This window comes from Anastrepha obliqua, chromosome 4 (assembly GCF_027943255.1).
Source record: "Anastrepha obliqua isolate idAnaObli1 chromosome 4, idAnaObli1_1.0, whole genome shotgun sequence".
Lineage (NCBI taxonomy): Eukaryota > Metazoa > Arthropoda > Insecta > Diptera > Tephritidae > Anastrepha > Anastrepha obliqua.
This window is the reverse complement of record NC_072895.1, coordinates 42,264,680-42,284,271: the sequence shown is the minus strand read 5'-3', so window position 1 is coordinate 42,284,271 and position 19,592 is coordinate 42,264,680. Positions and strand designations below refer to the sequence as shown.

Below are 19,592 nucleotides of genomic sequence, written 5' to 3'. Positions count from 1 at the left end.
AGCAAGATTAGAAGTTCATTCATTTATTCATGATAAAGCCGAACTTATTGTTGCGTGAAACCGAAGCAGCTGTAAGAAAAAGTGGTGTTAATGTATCCAAAGATACCATTCGAGGACATTTACGTACAGAAGACTTCAAATTCCGGAGCGCATTGAAAAATCCGCTGCTATCATTGTCACACATTGAAAAAAAAAAGACTTGGACAGGTTAAGCCAAATTCAGAATGGAATTGAGCAAACGTAATATTCATGGTTCAATCTTCTTTTTGGGTGAATAGTTGCACACGTCGGTTCTGAAGTACTGCTAATAATCGAGAAGTTCTACGAACTGGTAAGTAATGCAGTTAAGGTCATGGTTGGGGTTGCTTCTCCGAAAAGGATTTGAAGAATAGGTAAACCTTGGATTTTACAAGCAGGCAACGATACCAAGCATCGAAGCCGAAGGTTTGTAGAGTGGAAATAGCGAAATGGGATTGGAATTAAATCCTGGGTTGGCTTTCACAGTCACTTGATGCCAATCTTATTGAATACGTTTGGAGAATAGTTAAGCAAAAACTCAAAGGAACACAAGTAGGGACGGTCAAAAAGTAATCAAGGGAAAATCGATTGATTTGGAAACGATCATCTCCACAACTTGCGTAGAAATTAACACAAAGTATTATTCGAAGATGTGATGCCATTATACCTTACCAACTATGCCTTTTATTGACTATATTGCGTCTAATAAATATTATAAGCAAATTGGCCAAATAGTTTCCAACTTATGGCGGTCACGCCTCTATTAGACATGGTTAATGGTAGTAAAGGGTTAAGGTATAGGCCTTTAGCATAGCGACCATATTGATCTATTGTGCACCCTATGCTGTCTGTTGACTGTTAAGTATGCATATGAATTGTACCAGCTCCTTCTGAGGGAGTGATTGTAGGTCTTCATCTATAAGCATGAACTTGTTTAAAAACTTTTTCTTTCTATGCGTCAACCCCGGACATTCGATGATGAGATGTTCTATAGACTCCTCATCTTCGCAGCAAAATCTGCAGGTGCTGGTGTTGGTTATGCCTAATTTATGTAAGTGTTTGTTGCAGGTGAAGTGACCCGTGAGGGCGCCTGTGAGAGTGCGAATGCTCTTTTTGTTTAACGTGAGGGCCATGTTAGCTCTTTTAGCGTTGAAACTTAGGAACTTTTTGGAGTGTCTAAGACTCCCTCGTTGTTCCAATGTTGATTTATTAGCGTTTTGGCGCAGTACTTTAGTTTTTGTTTTAGGCTGTTTTTGTTAAATCCAAACATGGGACTAGGTAAGATGAAATTTTCATCTGCCCATTTTTTGGCTTGAACGACTGCCTTTTCGTTGCCGTCATATCCTTAATGGCCAAGTACCCAAATTAATGAGACATTGTTTTTGGATGCCAGGTTATTGAGTGCCTTGTGGCATTCTAAGAGAGTTTTTGAGTTGTAGGTATAGCTATCTAAAGCTTTTAGAACTGATTGGCTGTCCGAGAGTATTCTAATCTTTGATCTCTTGTAGTTTCTACGTTGCATGATGTTTGCTGCTTCCATTAATGCGGAAGATGGTGGTGTCCCTGGTGAGAGTGAATGATTTGTGGATTCTGGGCCCCACTACTCCTGCTCCTACACCATAAGGTGTTTTTGATCCATCAGTGTACCATTTTTGTGAATCATCATTCATCCATTTTGGGTTTGTTTTCCACTCGTTCCTCTCAGGAAAGGTAACTGTGTATCCTTTTGTGAAACAGGGGGTTGGGTCAATGTGGTCTGAAACTTGAAACTTATTTAGGATAGTTAGGTGACCGGTGAGATTGCCTAATTTGAAATTTTCTTTCATGTGTAGCATGAGTGCTTGCGTAGCTGCTTCCTCTTGGATTGCTATATGAAGTGGTGGGTGATTAAGGAGTGCTTCCATGCCAGCTGTTGGGGTAGTTCTCATAGCCCCTGTAATGCGTAGGCAATCAAGCCTTTGTACTTTTCCCAGTTTGGTTATCGCTGTTTGTTGGATAGATTTGCTCCACCCTACTAGTGCCCCATACAGTATGATTGGTCTAACTATTTGGGTGCATATCCAGAGGGCCATACTAGGGCTGAGGCCCCCGGATCTCCCCAGTAATTGTTTGGTTGTCCACAAAGATTTCGTGGCTTTTTTTGTTATATTATTTATACGTGACTCCCAAGTGAGTTTTTTATCTAAGGTTAAACCTAGATACTTGACCTCTTCCTTTAGTTCTTTCATTTATTTTTAATATAGGAAACTCCAACTTTCTTTTTCTTGTGAAGGGGATAATTGTGGTTTTGTTAGGGTTGATCGACAGCCCCTCCTTTTTACAGCATTCCCATGTAGCGTTCAAGGCATTTTGCATTAATTCTGTTAGTGTCCTTTCATGGTTGCCTTTTATTATTGTATAACAGATATGTCATCTGCATAACCAAGGGTTATAAATCCCTTATTGTTTAGGTGCTGCACCAAGTCATCAACTAGTAGGGACCATAGCAGTGGAGAAATAACTCCTTCTTGCGGACATCCCTTTACTGTTGTTACACTAAGTTCAGCTCGGCCTAACGAGGCTTTAATAATCCTCTGATTAAGCATTTGGCCTATTAGATATACTGCAATTCAAAATCATTTCATAAGCCACGTATGTATAAGTGTTTTGGAACAAAAGCGGTTTCGTTTGTTAAACTCGATCAATAGTAATTTCGGAACTTTATATTTAAGCTTAAAGCCGCGTGAAGTCAGATACTTCGTCTTTAACTTTACAAACACTTGTTTCCGATATAACTGTATAAAGTATTATACTAAAATGCATAGCATGCAATATTTGTGTTTAGATTTTAAGCTGAAAAGACTTTAAAGCTCTTATTATAAAATTTGCTTAAAAAAATGCTTGCAACTTCTCAGCAGTTTGACGGAGGTTGAAGTTGAGACAGAAAATCACTGAATAGCTGGGCAATTAATTTCAAAAAACAATATATTATTTCTGAATCTCATGCAGCGCTACTCAAGTTCAAAAGTTCAACTCTGAATGTAATAACAATTCTGAAGAATATTATTTTAAGACCTCACTTGAATGGAAAAATAAAACCAATGTAACGCACGTAAAGCCAGTAACCAACCAAGCCCAAAATTTGCGATGTAAGCGATTATGACTATGATGTATTAGACAGACATTCTGGTTATTATCGGCAAACTGACATCAAACAGCATGCGAGCGCTGCGAGAGGTCCACATTAATACTCGTGCGCACCAAAAGTCAAATAATATTTAAGAAAATGCATATGCTTTCAGGCGCGTACATAAGTCTGTACTATGCATAGGCCTGCACTTAGGTGCACATACTCTTACATATATACATACATATGTATATGTATGTATGCACATCTGATATGCGTGTGCATTTTTACTTGGGAGCGTTCTCAAAATGAAACACAGGTGTTGCCTCGAGTTGCATGTCATGCCCACGAAACATAGAATTTCGCCTCGTTCTAATTACAGTTGTTGGTAATTGTGCTAGCTGCTGTTATTGTTGTTGTTGTTGGCCGACTGTTGCTGCTTCAAATGTCGGTTGCAATTGAGATTATGCTTTTCCTTTGTGGTTTCATGTTTTTTCTCTCTATTTCATGTTTTTAGCTTTACATGCTCCACATGCCCCCTTTGCTCTACACACACACATACACGTACTTAGAAACATATATATGAATGTGGACTATACTTTGCTTTTTTAGTGCATGAAATTGCTTCATCAAATGATGCATCATATTATGTGTGTTCTAACAGATATTTTTACCGTTAGATGACTACAACAGAAAGAAGGGTTGTTGGAGAAATGTATTAGCATGTAAGTATGTATGTATGTATGTCGTTTGTAGTATGCAACTCTTAAGAAGGAAAATTAGTTAGTTTACGAAATAAAGCAAGTCACTCATTATTTCAAGTATATAATTAACCCAGTTTTGAATACGTAATCTTGAAATTGTTGAAGGTTAATAGCTGAAGCATATTTGTACGTGACACTCGCTTTGTTGGGGCGAAAAGGAGATAGTAAAAAGCTTTCAAGTATGTAAGTACGCACAGATATGACATTTAATCCCGAACCACTGAGTAAATAGCGGGACTTTGAGGTTTTCAAATGACGATACCGGAATTTCGAAATTTTTTCGGGACTTTTCGAGATTTAGAAGTCACCTAATTCTAGCTGAAACTTGGATATAAATAATGGTGAAAGCATTGCATGCATTACTTATGACGGTATTTTACATATTTTATTTACTTATTTAATTTATTTATTTACTTAGGACGTTTTGAGGCTTCTAAATGGCGATGCCGGGATCCTGCAATTTTTTCGGGGTTAAGGGGGGGGGGGGGTAGGGTCACAAAATCGAAATTTTTTTTCTTCACTCATCTTATAGTAAATCATTTCAAGAATGTTGTGTCAAAATTTTAAGTGGATCGGAGCAGAACTCTCAAAGTTATAGCCTTTGTAGGCACTCTACCTCGAATGCGGAGCATCGATAATTTCTCAGAGTCATTTTTTCAAACGCGTTTTTCCCGAAACGACTTCTTAAAAGTCGGTGCCAATCACAACTCCGAAACTATTCAACCGATTCTTTTCAAATTTGGCACACGTTTTCTAAATCAAAAATACCTCCCCCCTACACTGTTTTTTTTTTATTTTTTGTTTTTTAAGGTTGTTTTTCACTTACAAATATGGCGAAATTTTTCGCCAAAAATGCTCGTTTTACGTTTTTTTGCCACCAAAACTACAAAAATGAAAAAAAAAGTTTTTATTAATGTAGGGGGGAGCATTACGTCATACTATAACTGAAAAATTCGACTTTTTTAGTTTCAGATGATTCTACGACGAATGCCGATTGGCACCGCAGAGCACCTCTCGAAAAACATATCTCCAAAAAAACTCTGTCATGGGCTTATTTGTCAATATTTTATTATTAATTTTTTTTTAAAAGCTTATTGAAAATATGTACAATACAATGCAACTGATTTTATTAAAGTATCTTAAGCCATATTTCTGTAAAAAATTCACAAAAAAAGTGTTTTTTTTTTAGCGCTAAACCCTACCTCCCCCTTAAGAGTTTACCTAATTCTAGCTGAAAATTGGATATGAAACATGGTGAAAGCCGTCTCTTCACAATTTCTAACGGTATTTCATATCTTTTATTTACTAATCTTATTTATTTATTTATATGGTATATATCCAACCTAGTCCAGGATGTCTAATAAAGTTTTGCACTTCTTAGTGAGGTAACTGTCTGGTTAGGCAAAAATGTGTCTACCTTTCTATAAAAGTCTATATTTATTCCGATAGCCAAGCGGCGATTAAATCTCTTGGTGGGGTTGTCACCAATTCGCTACTTAATCGGTCACGGAAAACTTTTCTATGCTAGTTGCTTTGCTCACAGGCGATTGTATCCTAGGTTGAAATACTCAAAAATTGAACGTACCTCAATTTGACCATTACAGAAGCTGCAAAAATGATGAGGACGAATAGTCTGTCAGACACCTTCTCAATTACTACCCTGCATACCAAGCCACGAGGTTTAGATACTTTGGCTTATTGTTTTTGAATGACACTGACGACCGTATGGATATAGGTGTCAGCCAGATCAATGAGTTTACACCTAAAACAAAATGGTTTAAAGAGGAGTAGCAGATAAACTGCTATGTAGTGTCACCATGAATCGGCAATAGTTTTAGTGAGATGATTTAGAGATCGAAGGCCATTTCTACCAACTTACCTACCTCAGTATTGATAATTGCTATGCTGAGGGTCATTCAAGTTTTACTTTTGAAACTATGTCGATTGAACCGTTCTGTTCGCTTATTTGTGAAAACAAAAATTTCACTTGTAAAAAGTTTGTGGTGCAACTTTTAAATTCAGTACAACTAAAAATCATTATTTCTTCAATATTCACGCACATAATAAAATTTTACTAAGACTGCTTTTCTGAATTTTTGGCGGAAGACACTATAGAATGGAAACTTTATTAATTAAAAAAAATTAATTACAAAAATAGAAAAAAAAAAAAATATGACTGGACGTACGTGTTTAATAGTGTTAGGTCTAGTGTAAGTCCACACTGCACGTAGAGTTTTGAACAATTAAAGCGTATTAGTTGTTTGAAAGTAGTATGCTACATGTAAGTTTTTTTATACCAAAAATATTCAAGGGTCTATAGGGCTCTATAAGGCTTAAACTGTAACTTACCACATTATTCTTCAATACTCCAGTAAACTTCTCACTCGATCGATTTTGCTATGAGACTATTATGTTTTACTTTTATAATGCAACCAGATACATTATAATGCGTGGTTTGCGTTTGAGAAAAAGGTTATTTTACTAATACGGAAATAAGTACTAAAATAGCATTGCTATATATTTACACTTGGAAATACGAAATACGAAAAGCCAAAGCTGAAGTTATCATATGAATGTAGAAGTATAAGCATAGATAAAAAATTATATACAAAGAAATATGAGTATGAGAAACCATTTCATCTATGTTATTAGCTTTAATTACCATATTAAATTGTTATTACATTCGTTACCAATTATTCCATACAGAACCCAAATGAAAACTACTAGATCGCTAATACCCTTTTATGCGTACTTCGTCTTTAATAAATACCACAAAAGGCGCATTGATTAGTTTTAAGCATCATGTTTAAAAAAATTGTAATTGGAAAATTAATTCTTGAAAACTTTGTGTCCGAATTTGCATAAATACCATAACTAATAAAAAATTATGCAGAAGTATACATTTGTGTTTAAAAAAAAATACTTGTGTGAAGTTGTAGTTCTAAAAAAGTTTACATTTTGTTAAAATAGCTTTCGTTATTTCATGAACAAGCAAACTCTCTCCTAAGGCACTAAAATGCTTTTAACGACGCAGTTAGCGGCTTTGTGTACGAGGGGTGCCTTTTATATTTCGGGATTTGGCAACCCTGGTATTGCAATCAGGCAACTGACAGTTGTATCGCAAAGTTTGACATTTTTTGGCTTTTACATACTCAGCACGTTTTGAAATACCAGCGCTATTTGTGTTGTTTACAGTAACTTAAAAGAATCATCTCGGTCCAAAAATGGAATTAAATCGTGAACATTTTTGTGCGATTATTTTTTACAACTTTCGACGTGGATTAACTCAGTAACATTGCATGGATGAACTTAATTCATTTTTTGGCCATGAAGCCCCATCAAGAACCAGTGTTTATCGATGGTATGGTGAATTCAGTCGTGGTCGTAGTTCACTCCAAGACAAATTTCGTGAAGGTCGTCCAAAATCAGTTGTTGTTCCGAAAACCAATGATGCTGAGCGCGAACTGATATTGAAAGATCGTCATGTGACTTATCGTGAGATTGAGACAATCTTAGGCATTAGTGGGACCAGCATACATTCAATATTGCATAAACATTTGACTGTCAAAAAAATTTGTTCGCGTTGGATCCCACACAATTTGTCAATCGCTCAAAAAAAGGCTCGTGTCGATTGGTCGAAGGAAATGCTCAAAAAATACGATCGCGGTGCTTCGAAACACGTCTATGACATCGTGACAGGAGATGGATTTACGCGTATGAGCCCGAAAGTAAACAGCAGTCAACTGTATGGGTGTTTCAAGATGAGCCAAATCCAACAAAAGTTTTTCGCGCACGAAGCACTTCCAAGCAAATGGTCGCCTGTTTTTTTCGGAAAAACTGGACATGTCGCAACCGTACCACTAGAACAACGCAGAACAGTAAATTCTGAGTTGTACACAACCATTTGTTTGCCAGTTGTCTTCCAAGAAATTAGGAAAACCAATCGCCAAAGACGGATCACTCTTCACCAGGACAATGCGAGCTCTCACACATCGGCTCAAACAATTGCATTTTTGAGCACCCAAAACATCGAATTAATGGGTCATCCGCCGTACAGTCCTGACTTGACACCGAATGACTTCTTTTTATTCCCGTACGTAAAAAACAAACTGAGAGGTCAACGTTTTTCGACACCTGAAGAAGCGGTTGCGGCATTCAGAATGCATGTTTTGGAGGTACCTCATTCAGAGTGGCAAAAGTGCTTCGACAATTGGTTCAAACGCATGCAAAAGAGTATAGATCTTCATGGAGAATATTTTGAAAAACAATAAAGTCATTTTCGATGATTAAAATTTGTTTTTGTTCTCTAATCCCGAAATATAAAAAGCACCCCTCGTATTCCCACCGCAAATGCCTGTGAAAGAAAGTGTAAGAACTGTTGCACAGCTTAAGGGGAACTAGAGAACTATTTGCTATTTTAGTTTTTGTTGACTTTTACGTTATTTTTATGAAGATTTTGCCTGAGAAGAGCTCTAGTAAATTTTTCTGAACTATAATTTTCTAGAACATTTTAATCCTATAGAAATGTATTTTTTCCTATCTTAAAGGATCTAATGGGTTAAACTATTTAACATATTTTCTTGTTTCCAAAAAGGTATACAATAATTGAAAAATCGGCTGACACAGTATTTTTAGAATTCATATTTATTCATAGGTATATAAAAAAACTCAATAATTTCACTTGCTTTATAACAAACAAAAAAAAAAAAAAAACAAAACAACAAGAAAGCGGTATGACGAAAGTTTTGCTCAAAAATGTTAGTTAATGGTAATTTTTGTTTAATTTCTTCTTTATGTCTTATCAATGCGCCTTTTTTAATTTGTTAGTTTTTACCTACCCAAATTTTTGTAGAATAATACACTTTTTTTTGTTTGACTTACCCGATCTTTTCGACTTTGCGCATCGGAAACATCACTTTCCTGTGAGTGTTGTTGGTGTACTAGCTGGATTTTCCCTTGAGATATTGTAATATAATTCGTTGGTGGCGAAAACGCCTGTATGTCGTCCTTGTCGTCATCTTCTTCTTTAATATCTAGCGTTCTGGAAAAAAGGATGAAAATATCATGTAATTTTATACATACATCCATAAATCAGTGTTAACATTAAGGTGCCCAATAAGTTGTTTTAAAATTTGCAAAGATGTTTTGAATAAATAATTTCCTGAAGTTGTTTATTTCGTTTTTAGCCCATGACTTCATACAGAAGTTGAAATATCGATAGCCCAAATAAATCAAACAGTATAGTAGAACTGTGTGTTTTATTTAAATTCTGGCCTTGAGATTAACATTTTGAAAATATTAATTTTCCAAAGGGTGTGACAAAAATATACGTTCCTATAAATAAAACAAGTTATATATATATGTATATATATGTATATATATATATATATATATGTATATATATATATATATATATATGTATATATATATATATATATAATATATAATTTTTTTCTTTCTTGCTACACTTTCGTATGTATTGAAAACCTTTTCCAACTAAATATTGAACGAGTTTGTGGAGCTCTGAGTACATAATAACTCTCCTTTACTCCTACCAGCTAAGTTTTTATGATGACTTCTCAATGCTTTACATTCTTGTTTAAACAATAGCATCGCGTTCGCAGTCTTTACCAGCGTATTTGCAGTCATAAATTAGTCTAAGCTCTTGTTTACATATGTACATATGTACATAGGTGTTTAAGTACATAATAGATTTCAAGTTTTCGATCGTAAAGCCACAGCTTGTTTGCTTTATTTCTGTGGTATTAATCGCACAGCGATTATCTAAGCAAATAAATGTTTACTAAGCACTCTTTATTTTTTCTAAATTCGATACAACCAGTATTTACATACTTCTTAAAATACACACACATAAACAATTGGTTGCACATAAGCCGATAAGCTCGCTTCTAAAGTGCATTGAGAACATTAGCAGCTGTTCTTGAACAGAGAAGGCTGTGGGATTAACAAATTATCGATTATTTCTTGTTGTTGGAAAAAGGTAAATGGGTTAATTGGTGTAGTCAAGTATGTAAGTGATTATACAGCAAGATAAGTGTGGCAACGTCAGCTGTCTATACATTTCGTTTCTATTGTAAAACATAATACTTTTCGCCCTCGAAAGTTTAGAATATGGAACCCAATTATGTATTAGATTAGGATTTGGTAATAATAGTCCACACTACAATGCATACTCAGAAGGTTTATATGGTAAAAATTTCTTCGATATATCTATATTTTTTTCTTTATTTTTCATATTAATCAAAAACCTATCATACAGACAAAAAGTATATTTTTTAACAATTAGTTAGAAAAATTTTAAACATATTTCATCATGGCCAAGTCGGATACAGTTTAAGATATACAGTGATAAGATTTTACACGGAACAGTTATTTAATTATATTTAGTTTAACAGGTGAATTTTTTATTTTTTATATTTATTGGTCAAAAGGTCAATTGGTCGGGTCCTCTTCAGACGTCGTATAGTTTTCTTTTTCTAGTTGTTAAAGTGTGTTGACTTTTTTGAGCTTGTGCTGGTTTATTTTTTATAATGATTTTTTTTTTATATCTATGAGCCTTTTTTGTATAGATCATTTGGAAACAACGAGATTTTTCCCAAAGAACTTAGCAAATATTTTGTCATATTGATCTTTTGATTTTAGCAAGTTCCGTTATATCGACGTTTCTCTGTACTTTCTAAACTGTGTAAATTCTATGCCTAACCGCAGTATACAAACAGACAAGCAATAGAGCGTGTAAAGGTCAAAATAAAGATTTCAATAACCCAAAATCATTTTTTTATTACGCAAAAAATTTATTCAAAACAAAATTAATTTTGCTCCAACTTCCCAATCATTTTCATACAAGTAAGATTTCTTCAACTAGAAATATTTGTGGTTACTATTGGACCACAATAAGGATCATGTCTAAATAAGCTGCATACATATATATATTTTCTTATATTCTTTATATTCTTTATTGGGCGTTTGGTCTTCCTCGTCCTCTTATTTGTGGTATGCGCCTTGATGTAGTTCCTTATAGGGACCTACAAGTTTAGGCCGACTCTTAAAAACAGAACATTTTTTAAAAGGACACTTTTTCATGGCAGAAATACACTCGGAGGTTTGCCATTGCATTTCGAGGGCGACCGCTATTAGAAAAAACTTTGTCTACCATTTGATATTACATGCCCGGAGATTCGAAGTTGTGTACTTCCAAATGTCACGTACCAACCAAATCGGCTACGGCGGCCGACAGGGTGTGCGGTTATTCATGTGAGGTAGTTGTGATTTGCACGGATATATTCACTATTTACTTCAACAGAATTAGTGTCTTAATTTCTTAGTACCTGACCGGTAATTGAAACTCTCTACTCCTTCAAAAACGTACTGTCCCATATATACAGTGGGTCAATAAAGAACTCGAACATGCAGCTTCCAATTCAAAATTTTTGTAAGAAAGGCACGTTAAATATTTTTATTTTTATATTTTTCTATTGGGTGTTCAAATAGGATTTTAAAAATAGTAACAATAATTCACAAATCTCTTACCTCCTTCTTGTAAAAAATAGATCATACGGCATTCGCAAAATTGGTGTGAAAAAAGAACTCGGACATCTGGCATTATTGCAATTGTTTTTAAATTAAAATAAAATTTCGGTCGCGTTTTATTGAATAAAAGTCCAAATTATAAACATGGCTAGACAGCGCGGACAAAGCTCAGTTGAAGCCAGAAATATAATTATTAGGCATTATGAAAAGAGTAAAACCGTTCGGGAAATCGCAGAAGTAGTTGATAGACCCCGTCCACTGTATACGTCTTGATAAAGCGTTTCAAAGAAACAACATCCGTGGAAAATAAGAAGAAATCGGGACGACCGAAACTGCTTTCGGTTGCAGGTAGTGCAACAAACTGAGAAAAATAAAAATTCGAGCGCTCCTAAGATGGCAACAGAAGTCGCCCAATACCTTAATATTAACTGCAACTATATGTATAGTGTTGCGAAAGAATAATTGTAATGGAAGACTTGCACTAAAAAAAACCTTTCATCAACGAGATTAACGGACACAAGAGAATGAAATTCGCAAAGCATCATGGGGATAAGGATTTCGAGTTCTGGAAGCTTGTTTTGTTTGCAGATGAAAGCAAGTTTAACATATTTTGGTCAGATGCACAATCATACATGTGGAGAAGACCTAATGAAGAGTTGCTGAAAAAAAAATTACGTCCGACAGTAAGCCATGTTGGTGGGTCGGTAATGGTATGGGATTTTATGTCCGCTGATGGTACTGGAAATTTGTGCCTCATTAACGGCAATATGGACCACAAACAACAACTAACAATTATGAAAAAAAAGTGCTGAAAAGATGGGAATTATGAACAATATGAACAATTTCCAGTACTTTCCTGACAACGATCCCGTCTATGGCTTATGTACAACTGCTCTACAGAACTTGAAACACCTCCACAAAATCAGACATCAATGAAATTTAAAAACTCTGAGCTAATTTGGAAAACCAACTAAAAAAGCATGTTATTAGAAACGGAAAAGACCTAGAAGATTAAAGAAGCGTGGGGGAAAATGGATCCTTTAACATAAAAGAAACTGGTCGAATCCATGCCAAGAAGACTGTATGCTGTTAGAAAAAATAAATGCTTACTGACTAAAATTAATTATATTGTTGTTGGTTAAATATTATTTGCCTAACTCTGCTTTACATAAATGTCCGAGTTCTTTTTTGTCACGTATTTGGGTAAGTTTTTATGCTTGTATTTTCTATGTACGAATGAGTGGAATTTTACTTATCTTTTTTGTAGTTTTGAGCAATACGCTTGAAGAACGAAAATAAATGTGATACATAAACGCAATTGATTTGCATTTTAATATATATTTTTTTGATTTAAAATCATATCACTTGGGTGTCCGAGTTCTTTATTGAGCCACTGTAGTTACATGTTCAGGCTTCAAACTTTGCACATCGCGTGGCGTTTTCATTTATTTGATCTTATCGGCGTTAAATGGAGTCTGACAGACCTTGCTTTCTTTGCGATGTTAGAGAAGAATGGGAAGGAATATATACTCAAAACTTTACAATATACCGCGCTGCTTTTATTGTGAACACAGGTGTATACCCTATGATCAGAAAGTACCGGGAATGATTAAATAAAACAAAACAGAGTTAAATTTCAGGCAAATTTATTTTATCTCCTTCAAAATATGACCCGTCTGAAGCAACACACATGTACCAACGTTTAACCCAGTCCTCCATGCCCCCCCGGTAGGCCGACGAAGAGGTGGCATTCAGCTCCTCCTTCGAATCCTCTTTGATCTCCTCTATCGACTGAAATCTCCTTCTACGAAGTGGTAACTTCAGCTTGGGAAACAAAAAAAAAAAAAAATCGCACGAGGCCATATCAGGTGAATACGGTGCTTACACGATAATATTTACTTGGTGTTTGGTCAAATATTCCAGCACAATTTGGGCTCGGTGCGAAAGCGCGTTATCATCATGCAAAGTCCGAGAATTGTTTGCCCACATTTCCGGCCATTTGCGACGTACAACATCTCTCAAACGCTTCAAAACGGATAAATAATATTCCTTATTGACTGTCTGGCCCGATGGAAGGTACTCACGGTGCACTACGCCTTGGCAATCGAAGAAAACAGCCAACTTCACCTTCTCGGTACTTTTTGATCATGGGGTATATTGCAAGTTTTAAAAACGGCACACATTTTGATTATTTTTAAGATTGCACAATTTTTCACAGCAACAGTAGCCAATAGATAAATCGTAAAACAATAGCACATCTGATGAAGCCGTCCTTGGATTAGAAAAAAAGGAGAGAGAAAAAAAAAACAAAAATTGCAAATTCTGAGCAAGAAGCCTTAATAGTCTATCGACTGATGAAATGGAAAATTCGGTATGCAACAATTTCCAAATATGTACATAATAAAATTGAGTATGCAAAACAGTTGGGTGTGCCAAATATTTGCTTGCGTTATAAAAAAATAATAATTTGCGAAAACGATTTTTATTGTTTTAGTGCTTGTTATTGGCTTGTACAGCGATTGGTTGAGAATGAAAACAAGCTCCTAATAGTACCAAGCTTATTACGCCGATACTTGATTAAAGAAATGGTAGTGCACATACACACAAACATGCAAACAAACATACAGGCGAACATGCATTCGTATGTGTTTGAAGAGCTCATTTATTTATATATATTTTTTAATTTTAACAACAGGGTTCAACGCCTACAGGCCCTACATGCATTCGTGAGCGTTGCCTCATTTTGGTTAGTACTCGTACGATATTAACTTTTTTTAAGTTTGTAAAAAAAATTAATTTTTTTTTATTTTTACCACAGTAGGAACTTGTTTTTCCTGCTCTTCGACGTTTGATTTTGTGCGAAGTGAAAAATTTCATTCATAAGCATTTTCGTGAAGTGTTGACTTGCATGCTGAAAGATGACGGCGGCAAAAATAAAAATAAAAAAAATAAAAAACAAAACAACAACTGCCTGAATGACTATTACGATTGCGACTGCAACTATCTGTTGCTTTTCGTTTACTTAGACAAGTCGTCGGGCAAATAATAGAAGTATTCATATACTAAGACCCATGTGTGTGAAAATACAGTGGTGGTCAAAACTATGGTAACATGTTTTATAATTTTTTGGATAGCCTGCAGCTGCTAGTGCTAGAAATTAATTTTAAATTTGTAATTTATTTATTTTTTTAAATAAACAATAATTTTTTGGCTCGTGGGTATCCGTTAAAAAAAAAACATATAATAATTGAAGATAAACATTTTTTTTTAAATATAATATGATTGAATTTTCTAAAAATAAAATATATCGAAATATAGGAAAAAGTAGTGCCTTTCGTTCTTGTCTGTTTGGCTATAATTTTGCAATCGCTTTTAAACTACGTAACCTTCCGATAAGCTGGATTCTTCAAATTACCTTCCGAGACTTCAAAGATAAAAAATTTGTTAAAAAAGTCTACACAGCCTATAACAACGAGAGATAGTAAGAGTTTTTTAAAGAACTTTGAATTGAATTGAAAGAGTTGATTTTCAAAGAATCGTATCAAGTACTTGGGTTTAATATAGAATTCGAACGAAAGAGGGTCAAAATAATTTTTTGTGCTGTTCGCGATGACAAATATTAATTTTTTATAGTATACATTGAAAGAAAGTTCAATTATTTGTTTTTTTCATAATTAAATTTAAAATGGATGAATTAATTTTGAAATGGATTTAAATAATTAAATTGATGAGAAAATAAACAACTGAGTATGCAGCATTACTACATTACAGCTATAGTTTCACGTGCATATGAACATTTATATTTTACAGGAAATAAACCGCCTATAAAGGCTTCTGAAAAGATATTTTAAAATAAACTGTCAATCTTTGTTTTTGGACTTGTGGAACAGAATATTCTATAACCTTTTAGATCCCACAGAAAGTTAGAGATTGACTTCATTTCTTTCGGCAAACAAATCATCTATACTAATATTATAAAGAGGAAAACTTTGTTTGTTTGTAATGAATAGGCTCCAAAACTACTGGACCGATTTTAAAAATTCTTTCACCATTCGAAAGCTACATCATTCACGAGTAACATGGATCATATTTTATTTTGGAAATAGGGCTCGAGATATAGGTCAAAACGTGGACCCGGGTAACCTTCGGATGTGTATGTACAATATGGGTATCAAATGAAAGCTGTTGGTGAATGCTTTATTACAGAGTATTTTTCATGCCGCTCCGTGACTGGGGTCTCGAGATATAGGTCAAAACGTGGACCCGGGTAACCTTTGGTTGTGTATGTGCAATATGGGTATCAAATGAAAGCTGTTGATAAGTGCTTTAATTCGGGGTAATTTTCATACCTATTGATGACTAGGGTCTCGAAATATATGCCAAAACGTGGACCCGCCGTGTCTTTGCACCGAATTAAACCAAACTTACGCACATTGTTAAGTAAGTATTGAAAATGGGTTTCGTAATGGTTGGTTGTAATTCGGAGCACTGGCAACGGGTACAGCGTTCTTTTGAACCAGCCATAATGTCGCTTACTTTTTTAACGCTTGGGGCGGAACTGAACTGTCAAATTGACAGTGTGAGTTACAATGTGTCAATATTTCTTTCTGATTTGGTTGCCATAAGGAAAAAACGTAAGTGCAACATGTAAAAATTGTTTGTGAATTTTTTTGGAGTGGATTTTGGAACAGTGAATAATTTCTTACGAAATTTGAGAATTTAATGTGAAATCCGAATGAAATTATGTGTTCGTGGAAAAAAATTTTTTTTTCGTGTTTTGTTTTGAAAAATATAAATGGATAATGGTTAAAAAAGCTCCAATGTTTAATAAAACATATAAATTGAAACGAAAAATTCATGGATGATCAGTAAAAAAGACAATTGTTTATTCATATGCGTTGATTTGAAATTTAAAAACAATCTTCTTTTTTCCTGATTTTCAATTTATATTTTATATTTACTCAAAAACAAATAGAAAAACAAAAAATATTGTTTATGCCAAAGCGCTTGAATAAAGAATAAAGAAATAAATAATATGAAGTGTGCCCAGCGAAGGGGGCCGGGTTTGCTAGTAAATAATAAAGCCAGTGACGTATTTCGGAACTCCACTTGTATTTTACATACATACAAGAAAAACTCTCGCTTTCAATAATTTTCGCCACCAGTGTAAATGCATTTAGGTATAATTTTATTTGCAAGTAATCTGAAAAAACACGCCTACAAACATACATACATCCATCTGTAAGTTTCATGCATGTGTGCTAAGCAGCAGCCACGTTGCAGTCAGACAGGCAGCCATTAAGTCTGGCTCGGCTACGTAGCGGATGAATGATGATGGCTGTTCTGGCATAGCACTTCTGGCACATACATACATGTACTATATATGTAAATACGTACAATGTTGCAACTTCTCAGTATGTGCATATGTCAGCTAAATGAATTGACGAATACTAGTGAGGCAAGCAGTTGCATGTAGCGAGACAGCCAAATAGTCGGTTGGCAAAAAGTCATTGCAATGCACATGTGAGTCTGTCCGTCCCCATTCGTATATTTCGTATATTTTTCAGCCTGTCTATTTGTCACACAGCTTTAGTGTCTATTTGTATTGTAACTTGGTTTGTTTGCGTTTGGTGAAAAAAAGTACAAACAAAAAAATCAAAACACGTTATAAATATTTTATTTGTATTTGTGAATGTGTTATTTTTATACTACTGGTTATTTGGCGTTTTCTCTTGTTTGCTTTTTAATTTTTCGATTTTCTCAAAGCTGCAACGGCTTTGAATTTACGACGACTGGATCGCCAACGCAATCGTGGCAACGCAAATGGCAAGATAACAAAACAGAAAAAAAAACAAATTGAAAAACTAAAAAATATTTGTTTAAACCAGCTGGAAAGCAGCAACAAATAAGAAAATTTTAATGAATGAAAAGTAGGGCCCTTCGTTTTTGGCAGTCATTATTTTGTATGCGCATATACAGATGTGTTTGTTCATATGTATGATTGTACGTGTGTGCGCGCATTTAGTCTGTGTAGTGAAAAATGAAAGTTACAAGAATAAACTATTCAATTTTTTATTTTGTATATTTTTGTTGTTTTTTTAATTGAAGAAATGATTTAATTATATTCATAATCTCAGGGGAAAGCTTGAGTAAAGAATGAAATATAATATATTTTTGCAATTGATCTTAAAGTAGTGCGTCAGTTAGTTGCGCCTTGAATTTTGAATCACCGTTGCTTAAAATAAAAATATGTAAACATTTTTTTTCCAAGATTTAGAAAAAACTAATTTTACTGTTGTCAAGCGGCATCAGCACCCAAGTTATTGTAAAATGAATGCAAAGTATAGCGACATAGAAACCGGATCAGTATCGTATCAAAATGGCTTAGTTCCGATACTAGCTTTCAAGTAACTTGATAAACTGCAGGGTTATACTGCACATACATTTTCTATTTCTAGTCTTCCCAGTATTTCAGTGCAACTATGCAAATAGATTTACATTAAATTTATGGATGCTTGCATTGCCTGAAGTGAAAGCGAAAATACAGCGTGTGAATATTTATTTTCAAATTATTTCATAATTGCAGGTAAACACAAAGATGGCGCAATTAAACCATGGCATTAAATAACTGAAAATGTCAACTTTTGTTTAATAAATATTTTAGCCTTTCTCTTTGCCAGCTTTCTTATTGTTTTCCTCAACTGACTAACCAAGCCGCCTCCCACACCTTAGTATAGTTATAAAATATGAAAATTACAATAGTAGGAAAGCAGAAAAAATAATATATTTAAAAAAAATGTTGTTTAAAAAAAATTTAGTTTTGAGAAAAAATGGCACATTAAGAAAACCTGCATTTTGAGAAAAATATAAAAGAAATTTTACAATACCATATAATGGATAAATATTGTTTATAAACCCAAATACTAACGAAATAGCATTTTAATGACGAGGAAAGTTAGAAATAATAAATGAAAGTGCAATAAAATTAAAGTTCATCACTCTAAAACTAATGAAGGGATTGGAGACCAATACAAGCAGAATATATTCTACAAATATATATATATAAGTATATCAGCATATGGAAGCGATTTTATAACAAATACTTTTCGGTTCTTTTTAACATTAAACACATTTTTTTTATTTTTAGAATAAAATATACTTTAAACAAATTTTTTTGGGAAACATTTTATTATTTTGTTCACTGGCTCGCAGTACGCATTTGAATAGACCGATATAATATATAAAACCATCTCTTGATAGAAAAAATAAGACAAAGGTACTAATTTTTTATCTAAAATTTAAATTTTCCAAGAAAAAAGAACAAAATGTTTTTCAAAAAGTTATTAATTTTTTTCTACAAAAATTAAAAAAAAAAATTTTCCCAAAACAAATAAACTAAATTTTTCAAAAACAAAAATTTATTTTTTTCCTCAACAACATAAATTAATTTTTTTCACCATAAATAATAATAAATGGTGGATGGTTCCATGTGTAGAAGTCCACGCAAGTGGGGAAAGTTACTGATCGCCATTCACTTGGGAATGGCCAGGACGATTCTTCTGCATATGGTTCAAGCAGCTCACAACGGCCGGGATTAGCCCACGTATCCTCTGGGTAGCTTCCGAACATCCGTTTGGTAAAAAAGTGTAAAAAAGCCTCGGATGAGACCTCCCTATACTGATGACGACCCCTGCAAACGATCTAAGGATTATGATTTGAGGGCATGCACCTGGAATGTCCGGTCCCTTAATGGGGAAGGTGCCTCTGCCCGGCTGGTTGATGTCCTCGAGAGAGTAAAGGCTGACATCACTGCCATCCAAGAGATGCGATGGACGGGGCAAGGTAAGAAAACCATAGGACCTTGCGACGTCTACTACAGCTGCCATGTAAAGGAGCGCAAATTCGGTGTCGGATTTGTTGTGGGAGAGAGACTTCGTCGCCAAGTACTGTCGTTCACTCCGGTGGACGAGCGTCTCGCAACAATCCGCATCAAAGCCCGTTTTTTCAACATATCGCTAATTTGCGCCCACGCCCCGACGGAAGAGAAGGACGATGCGACCAAAGATTCCTTCTATGAGCGCCTGGAACGTTCCTATGAGCGCTGCCCCCGCCACGACATAAAAGTCGTGCTTGGCGACTTCAACGCCAGGGTG

The 19,592-nt window shown here is 34.7% G+C and overlaps 1 protein-coding gene across 2 annotated transcripts in view; it reads right to left on the bottom strand.

Moving 5' to 3' along the window:
- LOC129244669 (uncharacterized) overlaps positions 1-19,592 on the bottom strand; it is a 178,622-nt gene that overhangs the window by 58,949 nt on the left and 100,081 nt on the right. For both annotated transcript variants that reach the window (XM_054882437.1, XM_054882438.1), the window contains exon 3: positions 8,770-8,929. In XM_054882437.1, the coding sequence (XP_054738412.1) occupies positions 8,770-8,929 (160 nt within the window). The remainder of the gene's footprint in view (positions 1-8,769; positions 8,930-19,592) is intronic.